The following is an 18,583-nucleotide window of genomic DNA, read 5'->3' as shown; positions in this document are numbered from 1 at the left end:
GGCTTATATTTCCTAAAACCAAAAAAGTAATAAAATAAAAAGGCCTTACTGTACCATCAGATGGTCCTCAGCATTTATATGCAGTACATTTTTTCAAAATGTGACTTGTTAATTTCACTTTATTCTTGATGGGCTTAAAACTATGTGAGTATTGGTGAAGCCCAAACAAATCATTTAAAATGTATTTTAAATGTATAGACTGTGCCATAATTAAATAAGGCTTCCTGCTTTTAATATTTTGTCTCAGTTTTTGAGGCACCGCTGCTCACTGTTACAGAAAGACACATCACTTGGTCCACTCAGGTAACCTAAAGGTGAGCTACTTCTGCAGGTCACATGTCAGGGATGCCGGCCGATCATGGTACTAGGTTCAGTGTCTAAGAACAGAGGTGACAATGACCCCATTTGCTAAGGTCATCTGACTCTACTCATGCCCTTCAACTCCTTCGTAAGTGCCCGGCACAGCAGGGGTCCAGGACCCCTCTCCTTGGACACTCTACACAGCCATGTGCGGCTCCATTTTGCCTTTCCCTCAGATAGGGAGAGTGTGGGCTGCAGTCTTAATTTCCTCTTCTTTATGCCATTTATGGTCCCTTCCCTTGCCTTTCAGCAAAGAAAATAAAGCTGTACTCGTTCGTGTCTTGACTAAACACTCCACCCAGACGTCCACCTGAGATGGTCTAGAAATATCGTTACTGACTCTTCTATATCAATGCAACACATATTCTGGGGCTTCTTTCCCTCCCTCCCTCCCTCCCTCCCTCCCTCCCTCCCTCCCTCCTCCCTCCCTCCCTCCTTCTTTCTTTGTGGTAGCCCACAGATGTTTCCTAGTGAGATCTGAGCTTGCTTTACCCAGCAGGCTGCAGAAGGGGGTGACTTGATCATATGCATGGTTACCGGGTGTTTGGAAGGGTCTGTCTACACTGTTGGCTGCACTTGGCTGTATATATTGATCTAGCAAGGGGGAGGTCTTTTGCCCCACCCCTTGGCATTGTTATAAAAAGCCCTTTTGAAGAGATAGAAGGGGCCATTGGGTATTGACCCAGGTCCTCCCGAAGGTATCCTGTGTTTCTGCCTGTCTCATCTCTGCTATCTTTCTAGCTACAAATTCCTTATTCCTCTCTCCTCCTCATAGGAACCCTGTAAAATGTGGGAGCTGGTCTCCCACATTCTTTTTCTTTCTTGCTTGCTTTTTTCTTTTCTTCCTTCCTTTTTCTATCTCCTCCTCCTTCCTCTTCCTCTTCTTTCTCCTCCCCACCCCTCTTTTTGTTTTTTAAGAAAAAGTTTCCCTGTGTTGCCCTGACTGCCCTGGAACTCCCTCTGTAGACCAGGCTGACCTCGAACTCACAGAGATCCACTTGCCTCTACCTCCTGAGTGAAGGGATTAAAAGCATGTGCCACTGCTGCCTAACATCTGGGGCTTCTTTTTGAAAAAGTTGTTGGAAAAGATCAAAAGTGTCCATGAAAGTTCAAAGCCTGCACAAAATGAACAAAATTTCTTTGCTTTTTTGATCTAAAAAGAAAAACAAAACCTGTCATTTTTATAATTAAAAATGTCTGAACTTTCAAACTTTAATTACCCTCTAGCAATTTAATATTTAAATCTTAGTGAAACTATTCTATTTGAATAGGGAAGCCAAATGTAATCATTTAAATAAAATAATAAACACATATCACTTCCGTTACATCAGCCGCATTTCAGGTGCCCAGTAGCCGCTGAGATTGGTGTGTCAATGGTACCAGACTGCAGATAAGAAGATATTTCCATCCCCTCAAAACTTACTGCTAGCCTGAGAGAAGCCCATCATTTTGATAGACGCGATGAAAAGTTTCTACCCCTGAGCTTTGCATGCACAAGAACCAGGAAGTATTGCTTCTTGATATCAGACTAAAGAAGCCATGTTCAGCGCATTTTGAAAGACAAATCTCCAGCTGTGAAGCCTTACCCAGCAGAGGTGTGCAGTAACACAGGCTCTCGTTCTTCTTTTTCTATTGAATTCTGTTTTTAAAACTGTGTCTATTTTCCTAATAGATATATTTATGAAGAAAAATCTTTTGAGATACAAGCTGCTGAAACCGTTTTTATATGTTAGATGGTAGCATTAGATGGGACTACACTGAATATTTATGAAACCTAAGGAAATCATTTGAAAGATGTTTTCCACTATTTAAGATGAGCTGCAGTTTAATAAAGCCTTTTGCTTTTAATGTTTTGTGTCAACTTATGAAGCACCTAATGCTTGTAAGTTGCAGAGAGATGCATCAGTTGGTACAAGGTGGTGGGGGGCGTGGCTTTTCCTTGGGTAACCCAGAGGTGGGCTTCTTCATCAGGGAGTGTGTCGAAGGTCCAGCCAAGCCTACTGCTCACATTCAAACTTACTTCTTTTATAACTTTCATTACATACATTCTTCAGGAAATGTACCAACAGGATTTGCCTTGTATACTCGAAATACAGGAGGTACTCATTTACAGGTTATACACTGATAATCTTTGACATTGAATATTAACTTTTATGAAGGTAATATATTCTAGTTACCAAAAAAATCCTTCAAAAACATTGATTTCTAAGAGAATTGAGAGCCTTTGGTTTATGAGACAAGTCCCCCCAAGATTTACTTACCCATTATTATCCCTTATGGCAGTTATATTCTATAGCAAATAACTGTGAAATGATGATAATGAAACAAACCCATTTATTATGCTTCACTGAGATTGGTTCATTTTCTGTCATTGTTAAACTCTTTATTTTGAAGAAATAGCATTAGTTTCATGTCATACAGAAACTTGACAAAGTAAACTTATGCACAAAAACATTTACCAGAACCTTAGAGAGTGTTTAAATAAATGAGCTAATTAAAACTGCAGCTGGTCTTGCTTTGTGAGTGGCAATTATTGAAAAAGCAATGTTAGAAGCTGATTGAAAATGCATTCTTGCCAGGTGTGGTAGCACACACCTTTAATACCAGTACTCAGAAGTCAGAGGCAGGCGGATCTCTGTGAGCTGGCCAGCCCTGTCCACATAATGAGTCCCAGGATGGCCAAGACTATGTAGAGAGACCCTTCTCAAAAAGCCAAATAAAATAAAAAGCATTCTTTATTCTTAATGTTCCATCTCTCCAGTAAGCTTTTAAAACAGGGATTTTTAGCTAATAAGCAATATTGATTTGTGTTGTATCCATTGTTTTTTCTTGAGTTACATCATCGGCTTCATAGACTGTCTCATTTGTTGAATTTGATGCTGCATTTGAAATGAGGCCTTTGGTTTTTCTATTTAAGTTGCCTGCAAATACAGAAGACCAAATGAAATAATTAGTCAAACTTGTGACAGAATTTGTCTTTTCAACATTTGTGCTTGAATTGTTATAATAGTATTGAAAATCATCCTGAAAATACTGTATTGATGGGTAAGAACCAAGTCCTTTCAGAATGACTTTGAGCCATTCATTCTGAAAGCAAAGAGAGATACTCGGTCACAGGAATACGAATTTCATTTCCATCATCTTTTCTCCATGCCTCTATGAAAAAGCACACATTTCATAAAGAGGTAACAATTTCAGGGTCACTTAATGAAAATGTGACTGTCCCTACTCTATACATAAATAGAATAAACTGTATTAAAGTCAATCATGATGATTTCAAGAATCCGAAGGCTTTGCCACCATAAGCAATTTGGATGTGAGTTTTTAAAAAGAATTCATTCCACAATCCAATTCACTCCACAATCCAATTCACACACTGTATATAAATCCATAATAAGCAAGGGCTGGGGGATGTGGTCTTTACCCACCAGCATTTGAGCTAACAAAGGGGAAGTGGATCATTATTCTGTGGATTGTTACTGTGCTTGTATCTTACATAAGCATTTATTTAAAACACAAAGGCTTCAGTGTGGGGTGTTGTGGGGGGGGGCGGTTCTGAAAACTTAAAACCTAATGTCGGTTTATTGGACTCCTACATATTTCCTAAGTAATGCTCGCATATTTAAATTCATAATATTTGAGTTAAAATTTCAAAGCCTCCTTTCCCCTTCTTCATCGGTGCAGGTTCTGTTTTTTATAGCAATGGGGGATCTCTGGATGTTATTTCTAACCTAATAATTTGGATGCTCTGACTTGTCTCCGTTCTGGCAGGTTTGGTTTCCACTATGGATCTCTGTGGCAAAAGCTGGAGGAATTCATCAAAACTTCCTAGTGCTCTTTGAGTCGTCCAGCTATCAAACACATTCCAGTGTTAAAAATTCTCTGTCGTTAGCACACTTGCAAAAGCCCTTATTCCCCAGCCCTGATTCATTATTCACTTGGCTTCCAGATCCTTCTAAACACGTTAGCTTATCAAGACAATTTCCTAGGTTGGCTTCTAAATCCAAAGCAATTTTCTATTCAAATAAGAAAGATTGGTTGTAAACACCTGAACACTCCAGAATTTACTCCGGTAAAAATTCAAAAGCACTTTCAATGGGTTTCCCTCCAGCAGTTTAAAGTAATTGCAGATACAGAAAAACAGCAAGTGGAGCCCCAGTGATGACAGAGTCCCCTAACATCTTCTGGGGACCATTTTAAGAGAAGGGCCCACCTCAGCAACCTGTTTCCCCTGGGTTTTTTTTTTTTTTTTTTTTTTCCCGTAGAAACTAATCTCTTATCCAGCCAGGTAGGGATAAAGCCTTCTATCACAGGCTACAACATGGATTTGATTTTAAGTAAGAAAGCTGTGATGCCATTGAACTGCCAAGGATTTGTTACACGTGGAGGGTTTTCTTATTTAATTCCTATTTCTGTGGTTGAGTACAAATTGCCAAGACCCACCGTCATAGTTCTCCCCTTCAGTTCCTGGTGGCGAGCTTTCGTGTTTCCACCCTTATTTCGTTTCATTCTGGCTACTATATGTAAGTCTTAGCCTTCCTTTAATCCTGAATATCATAAGCTGGCCCTTAAAGCTTTGACCTTTGGCAAAATTTAAATCCAGCTCATCAAGCAAAATCATTCTGCCTATTCTCATTGTAATGATGCCAAACACTTGTTCTACTAACAGTTAAACTTGTATGTATTTCAGAGCTGGTCCTCAGGGACCAACTTATCACGTGATTGTGAACTTGGGTCTTGACAGGTATTTCAAAACAGAAAAAGAACATCGGGGACCCCTGCAGGTCTCTGTCTCCTGGCCACCTGGCGGATCTGTGGTGGAGCTTTCCTGCCATTATTCATCCAGCTTAACCTAGCTTCTAAGCTGTGGAACTCTAAGCAGCTCCTGGCTGCGGGTCTAGCTGGATAGCTTTGGGAAACAATGGACACCCCTAAGTCATTCTGATGTTTTGTGGTGGGGTCAGCTTTGGCTTTCTCGGAGCAGTCTCACAGACACGGCTAAGTCAGTGATCAAGAAGTTTGCCAATTGATTATCTCTCTTTCCAAGAGACTCCATGAGTGGCTTTTTATGCTACTAAATCCAAATTATCCCCCTTTTCACTAATATCACAATGAATTCTTTAAAAGTGTTCGTGAAATAAAGTATTACTAAGTAGAGTCAGCAGTCCAATTTAATGAATTTTGAGCACCTTCCCCCCCACAAGTATTAAGTATTTCATAAAGTGGCTCCCAAACGTATCTATTACTCTAAAACCATCAAAATATCACCTGTTTCAAAATTTTAGAGTGTGATCAAAAGTTCATTTGGAAACTTAAGCTTTACATACAAAAAGCCAAGACATTCTTAAAAGAAGCTTGGTGGAAGGAAGGAAGGAAGGAAGGAAGGAAGGAAGGAAGGAAGGAAGGAAGGAAGGAAGGAAGGAGATGGATTCTTGAGTTGACATTAAAATAATATAAATGCAATAATTTTAAAGTCTATCATAATTTAAGAATAACCAGAATGAAAAATTTAACAGAACACAGTCTAAAAACAGACCTGAGTATATATAACAATTTATGGTAAGTGACCATTTATGTTGACATTAGAAAGATAGACTGCTAGATATTTGGACAGCTGACTCATTTGGAAATAAAAGAGCAGAGTCCCTACTTTGCTTCTGTAGAGTTATTAAAGCTTTAAACACACATACACATATAAATACAACAGAAGGAAACCTTCATCATCTATGAAAGAATAAATGCCCTCATAGAAAAAATATATAAAAAATAAGCAGTGTGCCACAAAAAAAATGGCAAACATGAAAATGTCTAATTAGATAAATTTGAAATAAATTACTATGCTTTGCTAGGCGGTGGTGGTGCTTGCCTTTAATCCCAGCACTTGGGAGGCAGAAGCAGGTAGATCTCTGCGAGTTCAAGGCCAGTCTTATCTATAGAGTGAGTTCTGGGATAGCCATGACTATTTCACAGAGAAACCCTGTATCCAAAACCAAACCAAAACAAACAGAAAAATGCTATTCTTTATGAAATTAATAAAGTAGATATCTTTAAATAATAATACTCAAAGCCACAAAGATTGTGGAAAAGTAAGTAAGTGTAAAATAGTAATTTCTGGAGGGTAGGTAGATACTATACCCACATCTTTTGATATATGTGCACACTCCGATTAGGAATTCTACTGTTAAAGATTTATGCTAAGAAAATACTTAGGTGTTCAATGTATCTGGAAGAGAATGGTAGAAGTGGAAGTCGGTACCGTAATTAAATATGGGGTATCCACACTTGACTTATAAACACTGTTACCAACTGAAATGAACCAGGCTTCTTGAAGAAATGGTAGGCTGCAGTGGAGGAACAGGGAAAGTACCAAATGTCTTGGAGAACAATAACAAAAAAAAAAAAGTGCTCCCAAAATGATGGGCAAACAGGCATGGGATACAATTCGAGAGAGTTTGTTTAATGGCAAGAGAGATGTCTCAGTGGTTCGGGGTGCTTTCTATGCAGTCATGAGGATGTGAGCTTGGATCCCAGCATTCACATAAGAAGCCGAAGTCCTGTGTATGGCTGTAATCCCAGCACTACAGAGGATGGCACTGGAGGATCACTGGAGCTTGCTGGCCAGCAGCCTAACTCCAGCTTCAGCGACAAACCATGATCCAAGGAAGGAAGGAAGGAAGGAAGGAAGGAAGGAAGGCAGAACCTGATGCAGCAGGACACTCAGTGTCTCCCTCTGGCTTGTGCAGGCAATGTGCATATACTACATACACATATACACCCCCCAAAAAAAATTAAAAAAAATCAAATGAAAAATGACCACTGATCAAACGTAAAGTCATTCATGGGTCAAAATAAACAACAATAATAATATTTTAAAATCCACAAGTCCATGCTAACATTAAAATGAACGGGCAATCTGATGGTTAGAATGCATGTGTTCCTCTAAAAGGCATATGAGATCAAACTGGCAAGTATTAAGAGCTGAGGAACTTAGGAGGTGATTGGACCATGAGAGTTCTGCCCTTCCATGTGGAGTTAGCAATCCTAAAAAAGGGTGGAGGGGACCAGCTAGCTTCTTTTTGCCCAGTCTCTCCTTGCTCCGTGAGAAGGCACAGCATCATGGCACTCACTGAGAAGCAGACATCAGCTCTCAGTGCTCAGTACTCAGTCATCTTGATCTTAAACTTCCCAGCCTCCGGAATTGTGAAAATTAACTTTTCTTTATCAATTATACAGTCTAAACTATTTTGTTTCAGTGGCACAAAGAACTAAGAAAAATAACAGGGGAGCAATGAAATAATAAATTTAAAAGCTGTAAGAAGTTGGAAAATTGTCATTTATAAGTGTCATCATAATAACCGTTGTCAAAACAATCAGTGATTGAGCGAAAATTCATAGAGTAAGATATTTTCATGGTTTCAAATACCTCACTATAATCATGTTACCATAACTAATAATCAGGCCAGCCAAGATTGTGTGCTGTCTGTGGTACTTTGATACTACTATACCTTCCGTGTGTTCTTATAAAAATGTATGCTCTCTCTCTCCAATCATGAGAAAACAGACAAACAGAAATTGAGAGACACTGCACAAAATATCTGGCTTTTTTTTTCTTCAAAATTGTCAAGGGAATAAAAGCAAAAGAAAGGCCAAGGATTAAAGGAAACAAGAAATAAAAGGATGCAAATGTAATTCTGGACCAGATCCGAGATAAGAAAAAGTAGATATTGAGATTGGAAAAGTTTAATATAAACCCCAGAGTGTATGTTGCTGTGTCAGTGTTGTGGTTGCTGACTTGGAGTGTGGGCAGGGTTCACACAAGAGGAAGTATCTTTGTTCTTAGAAAGTGCTATCGATTTTATAGTTTAAAAGTCATATAGTTCAGAAAATATGCAGAAGTACCAATGATGGAACTAATGAAGCAAAATCTTAACCATCAGTAAATCTGCAGAGATATAAAAATGCTTATTGTATCAACAGCAAAAGTCATGGTGCGTTGTGAAGTAATAAATGGGTTAAATGATAACAGAGGCATTTGTTTATTGGAAAAGAAAGATGCAACTATCATGTTTTTGTTTTTAAGGGAGATGGGGAGAGGGAGGAGAGGGAAATAGACAGACAGACAGACAGACAGACTGTATGAAGAATCCCACTATATAGCCCAGGCTTGCCTTACACTTGTGACCATCCTGCCTCACCCTCTGAGTGCTGGGATCAGACCTAGGCTGCCATGTCCCGCTGTTTCCCACTTTGCTTTCTATGTGATCTAGGGATACACAGAAAAACCTCCCTGGAGGATATTTACTGCGGTGCTAACACCTTCCACCTCTGTGCTGAGAGCATTTGCTTGTTTCTCAGGATTTCCAGAGTTTCTACAATGAACATGAGCAGAAAGAAACTTGCCTTTCTGAGGAATCGAGAGCATCTTCTAAGAAGAAACACAAAACCATTTCAAGTCACCCTAAGACTCCTTTCGCTCATGGGCACAATAAATGATGATGTGATTTTTCTCCAATATACTCTCAGTATTCCATAGGCAGTTTTATTTTTCCGCCCATGTAACCGTGTCTTACTGCTAATTTACCTACCTTTATTCATTTCTATCTTCCACCTTTCCAAGGCGACCAGCAAATACCAGCTTGCGGGTGTTTGTTATTTCTATACAATTGTATTATCGCTCCTACCAGTTCTCCTAATACCGCCTTCCTATGTTTTATCAGACACACCGTTTCTCAGAGTCCCTGCCATTGATCAGTCCCCATCCCCTCCACAGGACCTACTCAAACCTACTCGAACCCTCAGGGTGAACAGGCTTTATCTTCCTGAAGCAGCAGTTTTTACTTAGGTCTGAGTGACAGATGTCATAATTAGAGAAGAGCAAGCTTTACACTGTGCAGTCAGTTGAAAACACCCACAAAGTTTAAAGCAACAGGAACAATTAAGAGATGAAACTCAGAAGGTTTAAGGCAAACCTTTCCCACTCTAGCCCTGAGAACTCTGGGGCCGTGACTTCATTTCTGATAAGGCTGTTAAGACCTTCCCTATGGAAACATTTGAGAAGCGATGATCTATGACATCATCCCTCTGACTGCTCCCTCATTGGCCCCATGAATATCCTCCACAACCTTGAAATGAGCCCTCATGGTGAGGACTGTCTTCACATAGGCATCTTTTGCTTGGCAACTTAGTGTCCAAGAGACAACAATACACGCCATGGCATTCTTCTGAGTATTGGCATTTGAAAAGTGCATAACCCAAAATGTAAAAGTTTAAAAAGAAGAAAACAGTGTAAAAGGCCACCAATCGCTCAGTGAGAGGTGCTCAGTACAGGGTGGACAACAGAGGTTATGCCACTAATGTCTGTAGCCATGGCCAGAAGAGACCTACCTGCATTTTCAAGATCAACTCAAAGACTGTAAAGCCTCAAGCTGTACACATTTAAAATCGGAGTACCATGGAATGAAAATAGGCTGAGGCAAAGTCCAGGCATTGTAATCTATGATTAGCCGATTTTAGACCTATACCATTGTCCCTATATTCATTGTGATATGTACAGGAACACAGTTCCTCCTGTGTGATCCATTCAAATTACCTATAATGAAAACACTCTCCACTATACAAATTAATCTAAATAGTTTTCCCAGGGAAGAACACAACAATGGATTATCTAATGACAATGTTCAGCCCTGAAAACATAGTTAATGTAATATTATACAGAGTGAGTAGGTTGTACTCATGTATTTAAGAGTGTGTGTGTGTGTGTGTGTGTGTGTGTGTGTGTGTGTGCGCACGCGCGCGTGCGCACAACAACAATTAATGAAAAAAGAGGACATTGAAAGGGAACAAGGAGAGGTATGTGGGAGGGTTTTAAGGCAGGAAAGGGGAAGGGGGAATTATGCAATCAGAATTTCAGAAAATAAAAGCGATAACATTAGGTATTAGTCTAAAATAATGTCAGATACATTTTTAAGAGGAGATAGTGTTGAAATAAAAGGCTTGTAACTGGTGAAATCAATTTTCCCTCAGATATACTACTTACAAGCCTGATTAATTATGCAAACATTTCCTTATGTTTCTAATCTTTAACACTTTTCTAAATGCAATAATACCCCTAACTTGTCTTTCCCACAGCTTGAACAACAGCATCTTTTGCTAGGATGCAAGAATGGGACACTCATATTTAATAAAGTGCACAATGTTTAATTATCATTTCAAAGGGTTGATTCAAGAGGAACCCATTCCAATAGCAAATAGATTACCTATTTTTGTTTTGTGCTCTGCACTATGATTTAGAAAAGAAAAAATCAACCCACAGGACCAAAATGCCGTCCTTTGAAAGCAACAGCAAGGCACTGGTTACTTTAAATTTTGTATGCTGCATTTTAATATCCAGACTCTGGAAAGGTCTATTAAATTAACTTGCTACCTTGATACAACATTTTCGTGGGGAACAAACTGGAGAGATTTCATTGCAAGTAAGCAGTCTCATCTAATGTCCTAAGAAGTGCCTTAACTGGCTTCATCCACTAAATAGCAAGAAACATGCCAAATCTGAATTGACATGCCAGTAATTCTGCTTCTGGATTCACAGAGCAAACATGAAATGAAATTTTGCAATAGTCCTTGAACTAAACCAGGAAAAATGACCACTTTGATTGAGCACAGTGAATTACATAAAAGACACACTCAATGCCTGTTCAGTGACTGCAGCAACGACCGTACTTGGTCAGTGATTCCAAGATACGGTCCTGAGAGCAGCAGAGATGTAAGACTAGTCAAGACCATTCCTTCAAGGAATGTTTGGGTGTGATAGGCACCTGGGATATCACCGTGAACAAACATGACAGAACTTTTTACTTTGCTGGAGTTTAGTTTCCAGTCAGAATGTCAGAAATTTATAGACAACAAATAGATAAGTAAATAAATAATAGTTAAGTCAAATGTGTAGTCTGTTAGTAGGAAATGCTTGGGGGGGGGAATTGACTAGGAAGAGCAGGAAGGAAGTTGAGAATGCGCGTGAGGAGGAACTCCTGGGAAAAGGACATTTCAGGAAAGAGTTAAAGACACTGTAAGTCACCCAGATGTTGGAGGAAATGGTGGCGGCATGTGCCAAGGCCCTCATCAAGAAGCTCAAGGAATGGCAAAGGGCTCAATGTGGTTTGGAAAAGGAGGTTAGAAAAAGAAAGACCTAGAAGGCTGACCACAAAAGGTTAAGGTGGAGAGTTGTATCCATCGAGAGGGTTGGTGAAACACTGGAGTTTGAGGAGGGCCTTAGTTTTGAATAGTCTCGCCATGACCACTACTGATGGAAAGTAGGAAAAGAGGACGAGGGAAAAGAAGAAGTGCTTGTCAGAAAAGCTGGGACTGAGAAGCTGTGTTGTTTTGTGCTTTTTTAGGGGGGGGGTGTTTTTTTTTTGTTTTTTTTTTTTTTTTTTTTTTTTTTTTTTTTTTTTTTTTTTTGTTTTGTGTGTGTGTGTGTGTGTGTGTTTTTTGAGACAGGGTTTCTCTGTGTAGTTTTGGTACCTGTCCTGGATCTCGCTCTGAAGACCAGGCTGGCCTCGAACTCACAGAGATCTGCCTGGCTCTGCCTCCCAAGTGCTGGGATTAAAGAGCGTGCGCCATCACTGCCCAGCAAAGCTGTGTTTTTAACATGGTCCCTCCCTAGGTGATTCTTGGGCAGAGAACAGATTCCGACCCATGATTTTCAATCATCTAAGCAAATGAGACAATAATTACTTTTACAGTCTGATGATGTGAGAATCACCAATCAATCGCACGCTTGTGCTTGTGGAGAAACTGGGTCAAAGTCACTTGGACTAAATTCAGCTCGGAGACTGTCAGTTTGGCCCCTCGTTATGAGTGCTCTGGGAAGAGAACTCCAGAGGGATCTGTCCTGCTGTACTGTGACAAGAGGACATGAGGGACTGGGGAGTTTCTTCTCTTCTCCTCAGAGGAGACTGCAGCTAATGCAGGCACACGGTAATGGTGACATATTTGATAAGGTCACAGGGCAGGTACTTTATAAACCTGACAGATTCCATCACTCAGTTAAAATACAGCCTATGCGCAGAGAATTCCTTCGTATTTTAAGAAAGATTCTCCTTTTTAAATGGAAGCAATAAACACTCACATGCTATTCTAAATATGTCATCATAGATCCTAAATTTATGTATTATTACCTACATATTCTCTAAAATATATTCTGCATACACACATTTCAAAATTTCATGATTGGTGTTTCCTAATACACTAGTAGAAATCAATTTTCACAGAATCTTGATAGTTTTATAACAATAGCAGCTGACATCTATATACTGCTTTATGACTGGAACACCAGGAAGATATAGAGTCCACAAATGATGCATAAAAGTTGCTTTCCACTTTATAGTTACATTGTGCACATAGACACACACCAATAGAATGAATTAGTTTGTAGGCTATTCAACAACCAGGAACGTTCTACTTGTTTTTCAGGCTTTTTGCAAACCTCTGAATGGTTTTAGATGTCCCCTTCACACGAGGTGCCTGTCTGACTACTGACGGACCAGTGTCAAGAGCAGTACCAAGAGTGTCCTACGGGGCATGTTGTTGTTTTATGTACTTGATGTCTTAGGTTCCTCCAGAAAACCAAAATGTAATTTTTTTTCAAGAGGATACATGTTGATAACTAAAAGGGAATTAAATACATCGAAATGAAGGTACTGGCCCCTGACTTGCCTCCCACGAGGGCATTTACAGTCTGCTAGTTTTCCTTGAACACAATTCCCCTGAAGTATCGCGTCACTTAAGGCTGATTCAACGTGAAGTCTTGAGAGGATACACGGTAAACGGAACCTTTAAAGAGCATTGATTCTTAACAGTGCGCCCTGTCCCCCAGCTGAGATATGGTACAGGTACCTGATTACAAACAGTAGATTCGGGTTACCTTCTAGGGTGGAAGCTGCCTCTAGGTGCTGAAGTTTGAGGCCGTTGTCTAATCGTTGAGGTTTTGTGTACAGAAATAGGTAGCAAAGGACACAGACGCTGATGACGAAGGCGAGCAAAACAAGGGCAGCGATTCCCAGTCCAACCAGAGCTCCGATGCTGGGGAAACAGAAAGACGCCATGTTATCCAAACTGCTGTGTGCTCAAGTCGGACCAGAGATGCCAGTGCTCAGGACCAGACACCAGTGTTCATTCTTGCTCTCACTCATTCGTAGTCAAATTCTGTTTTCCTACAGACAGTAAACGATTGAAATTTCCATCCCGGATTCCTGTCATAGTCTGTCTATTGTATTTCAGGACCTTTAAAGTTTGCATGTTATTACTAGTATGGCATCTATGAGACAGGTCAAAGGTCGCATGCTTCTCTAGGGACATCATAAATACCCCAGTCCAATTAGTCAAGTTAATCAAATTAATACCACACCTTAGAACGATCAGTTTCACAAACGAAAGATAAACAGGAAAATACTTGCTTCCGTAAGAGTCAGGAAACACACTTATCAGAGATGTAAGACTTCTCACTTAGAGATAGATATGAAAGACACCATGTGTTCATATACAAAAACCACAACCATCGCAAAAGAGAAGAGGCCTTAGTTAAAAGAAAGCTGTTCACAGAATGTACATGAAATTCACTTTCCAAGTCTGAGATTTTCCTGTCCTTTTCTCTGCACCACATTTGGAGCAATTCATTTATGTGCTTACACATATGGCTAGACACTGAAGTAGCAGTTTTCATAAAACCTGTGCACTTGGTACCATTAAATAAGAGAGGGAATTTGAAAAGCCAGCGCCACACTGAACTGTATGCAGACGCATGTCTCTTGAGTCTTATGTAAACAGCCATAATTAGATGTTAGGCTATTCACGAGCAGACTTCAGTTGGTTTCCCCATAGCATTGTGAATAAGTATTTACGTGTGTTTAGCTTGTAGAAAATATTCAACAGATGAGGGTAAACACCAATTAACTCACAATTGATCTGCCTGTAGCAACTGGAATGCTCATCACTGAAAAATAATGATCAGAGTCTTTATTATCTTCTTGGCTTGTCTTCAAGCTTTTGCTTTCTCTCAGGGATTAGGCCCTTGGCAAGCTTGACTTTTATCAAAAGGAAGGAGGTAGCAGGGGCAGGGTGGGGGAGCAGAATTTGATCAGGGATGCCTGGAGCATCACTGCTTTGAGAGAATGAACAGTATTGAAGGTGACAGGCTGTTTACTCTACTCTGCCTTGATTTGAGGAGATAAAACACCCTTGCACACAAGAGATTGTCTCCTGAGCTATAGGCAACATGGAGCCAAAGTTCCAGATTGTTGTGCTTGGTTTATTAACATTGACTCTGCCCCAACCGGCCCTGCATATAGTGAAGACTAGATCATTTTACGTCACGGTCCAAGCAGAGTTATGTATTTGAACTTGGAGGCTGCCATTCTGATGACCCTTTCCTCTAATAGGATTAGGAAAGAAACCCTCGTACCTTGCCTCCTGCAAACTGTGTCCGGGAGGGTTAGTTCCACCTTCCTAGACACAGACACATGAGAATGTAACCCATTTAGTATCACTTTGTGCACAAAGAAGATAGGTGAGGTATTTGGACAGACTCCTGAAATGAGAACCTGGTTGTTGAAAATAATTTTCAAGGTTAAAAAGTGATTTAGTGCCGGGCGGTGGTGGCGCACGTCTTTAATCCCAGCACTCGGGAGGCAGAGGCAGGTGGATCTCTGTGAGTTCGAGGCCAGCCTGGTCTACCAAGTGAGTTCCAGGAAAGGCGCAAAGCTACACAAAGAAACCCTGTCTCGAAAAAAACCAAAAAAAAAAAAAAAAAAGTGATTTAGTAAGTGAAAATTTGTCAGTCTGATGAAATCTAGCATATACATCATGAATGTTCAATGTTCAAGGTTTTTAAAACAATACACAATTTGGAGGAAACCCAAAGAACATGTTAACGCTGTGCCATGGCTCCATATGTGCCTGCAGATTTCCATGTAAAGATGGGGAGCCAGGAAGGAGTCTCCTAAATTGGTCATTTCCACACACACTTATTCAGCATCCACCCGTGAACGGCCCCGCCCAATGAGCCTCATTTTCTGAAGTCCTGGCAAAGGCTACTGAAGGGGACCCTTTGAATTTAGGGGTTTAGACGAGGAGGGAAGAAAAGAAAGGACAGGCACTGAAAAGGGAGAATCATCCTTCTTCCTGGCTTCCCAGAGCAGCTGCTTTGCCAGCCCTTGGAAAGCGTCTGAAGCTGCCATCCTCTCCACGCCATCATTCTCCTACACAGCACCTTCACTCGCCCCAAGGTAGCTACGGCTGTCTTTCTCTGGTAGCTGTGCAATCTCAATACCAACGCTGGTGGCTTCTGTGAAACATGAATTGCTGAATGGTCTTTTAATACAAATACCTGGAGCCAGAAATTGGGGTCAGTGCTGAAAGATCTGAGAGACAACGGAGCAAGCCACAGCTCACCTCGCCAACTCCACGAATCCTCTGACTCAATATCTCTGAGTTCTCAGCCGAAAGGCTCCAGCTGAAAAAGCCTCTAGCTAACAGGGACGCTTCTGCCGAAAAGCCTTTAGTTCCTGTCTCCTCATGCCTTATACACCTTTCTCCACCCAGCCATCACTTCCTGGGATTAAAGGCATGTGTGTTTCCCAGTATTGGGATTAAAAATGTGTGCCACCACTGCCTGGCTCTGTTTTCTCTCCTATACTGAGTTAATCTCATGTGCTCCAGTGTGGCTTTGAGCTCACAGAGATCCAGACGGATCTCTGCATCCTGAGTGCTAAGATTAAAGGTGTGTGCCACCACTGCTGGGCCTCTATGTTTAATCTAGTGGCTTGTTCTGTTATCTGATCTTCAGGGAAATTTTATTAGGGTACACAGTATATTACCACACCTCTGTAACATTTTTTTTTTTTTTGCACTTGGAGCATTTTAAATTAGCAGTGAAGAGCAAAGAATAGAAGATGAATGAAGCTCTAATAAATTTACCTCCCTGCGGTGTTTTCAGGGCTCAGAAATTCACAGGAAACCCTGGTTCAATGTTGCCGACTGATGCCCTTAGTTAATGTGACTGTTCTGTCTCCCTGACACTGAACTAGCTGTTCATTTTGTACTGATGAAGGTAGACCCCAGCAGGTTGTCCCTCCTTCATGCTCTCACAAACCTTATGAAGGTTTTATGGCCTCTTCTGCCTGCCACCATGGGAGATCGGAAGATCCTGGGCACCGTTTCCAACTGAGTTTGACTTGAACATTGCCCGTCTCCGTTGGAGGTGCTTCTGCCATTCAAACCACTCACAGATGGATTACCAAGCTAGTCTTGAAAAGCCCAAGTAATAGGGCAGAACATCACTTCTTCCTGCAAATAATCTATGGTGAATAAGTTGGTATCATTTTCTGCCAAAGTTTGTTCTCCTTAAGAGCCACCTGATCCGTTGACTTCCCAGAAGGAAGGCAGCCTTTTTGAGAGTTTATTGAAGTTTGCAATATAGAAAAGTAGTTATCTGTTCTATTGCCTAAAAAAATAAGTTTGCTGTTGATCTGGCATGTATGCCAAATTCTGGATCATGATGAGAGAGCAGAGCAATAGTACTGTACACACACACACACACACACAACACACACACACACACAATTTATGGTGGAGGGAATGGAAGTTCTTTTTCTATAATAGGATCCCACTCATTCTGTAGACAAAAGAAAAGAATCAAGTTGAAAGTGTCAAAGTTTGCTGTCTTTGAAGCGGAGCATTTCATCATGAAAACACCTGCATAACACTAACAGAAACAAGGAAAAGCCCCACTGTAGGAAAAAGAAGCAAGAAAGACGTGTCTTTGAAAGTAAAGCCTCTTGACGTCTAGCGTTGGTCAAATGGTGCAGGTGTAGGGAAGGGTGTCCAGAAAGGCCATGCTGCCTGCGCAGTCAGAGCAACTCAAGCTCTTTCTTCGTCTTCAGCCTGGCTGGGCAGTGACACTGTCCGAACCTCTGAGAAGAGCAAGTTGTTAAGCCCAGTTTGTAGACATGCACCTGCACACACACACACACACACACACACACACACACACACACACACACACACACCTTTAAAGACTCCAGCTGCCCAGTGACACTTGAGTACTCCTCTAGTCCTTAATACCTTAACCCGGGGGTTCCAAAGAAGCCTCCTTTCCATTCAAATGTATAAAATGAACAAACACCTAAAGAGGAAGTAAAACCTCCAGTCTCGTTAGTGGAGCCTCCAGGTTGTCGCGCAAGCAGTGGTCCCCGAGGTAGGCTGGGATGCACAGGGTGCCCACTGGTCTCCAGGGTGCCCTGCAGAGTGACCATTCAGAAGCCTGATGCCTTGGCACAAGAACCCGAATACAGCACGCACTGGGAGACCTCTCCATCCCAGCTTTGTGTCTTCCACTGGTCACTTTCCCAGGTCCGGAAGGGTCACCTTGCCTTGCCCTGCCCCGCCCTGCCCTCCGCCCTGCCCTGCCCTGCCCACCTGAGGCTCCACATGTAGCTGTGCTTGTAGGGGAAGTAGCTGCCGGCTCGCTGCAGCAGTACTTGAGGTCTGCGAAGCCGCAGCAGTAGAGCAGCGCGGCCCCGTCGCCGCGCCGCGGGCACTGGAAGGGCTCCACGAAGCTGCGGTTGAGGCTGTAGTAGCCCGAGCAGAGGCGGCTGCTCTCGCTCATCGCCGGCTGCCGTGCGCGCAGGATCCCCGAGGTGCGTGCGATGTGCGCTCGGACCGTGCGGTCCCAAGCCCCGGTGACTCTAGGCGCCTCCTGCGATCTGGGGGTCCGAGGGCTGGGCGCTCAGCCTCCGCGCCCCCTCGGCTCTCCCCGCCACCCCGCTGTCCACGCCGTGCTGGAGCGCTCTGCTCTCGTCGCTGGGTCTCGTCGCTGAGTGGTCCCTTTCTCTGCGTGGCCCGGCCCTCTGCCTCCTCTGCCTCTCCCTCCGACTGTTTTCTTTGCTCTCTGTGGACTCCCCTCCACTTTCAGGCTCTTCATCCACAGCCTGTAGTAGTCTTCACACCACATGAGAAGGATCTCTCTAGCGGGAACAGCAGAGGTGGACATGGGTGCAGTCTACACAGGTGCACCCTAAGTGTCATCTTTCTTTACCCAGTGACAAGGCAAATAGAGCCTGGCTCATAAGAGGCTTTACCTGCGTTGACCACTGATCCAGGAGGCCTTAGACTAGCGTAATGAGGGCATGAGGTGCTCAAAGCCAAGCAACAACATTCTCTCAAAAAC

General features: G+C 41.9%; 1 protein-coding gene across 1 annotated transcript; it reads right to left on the bottom strand.

The window, feature by feature from the left end:
• Positions 1 to 2,546: 2,546 nt before the first annotated feature.
• Shisal2b (shisa like 2B) lies at positions 2,547 to 18,376 on the bottom strand. The gene is given in 4 exon segments (XM_028885119.2): positions 2,547 to 3,281; positions 13,283 to 13,440; positions 17,833 to 17,875; positions 17,878 to 18,376. Coding segments are annotated over 4 exon segments (480 nt in total). The 5' UTR covers positions 18,023 to 18,376; the 3' UTR covers positions 2,547 to 3,147.
• Positions 18,377 to 18,583: the final 207 nt, after the last annotated feature.

The sequence above is a fragment of the Peromyscus leucopus genome, chromosome 11, assembly GCF_004664715.2.
Source record: "Peromyscus leucopus breed LL Stock chromosome 11, UCI_PerLeu_2.1, whole genome shotgun sequence".
NCBI lineage: Eukaryota > Metazoa > Chordata > Mammalia > Rodentia > Cricetidae > Peromyscus > Peromyscus leucopus.
This window is presented reverse-complemented; position numbering and strand designations above follow the sequence as displayed.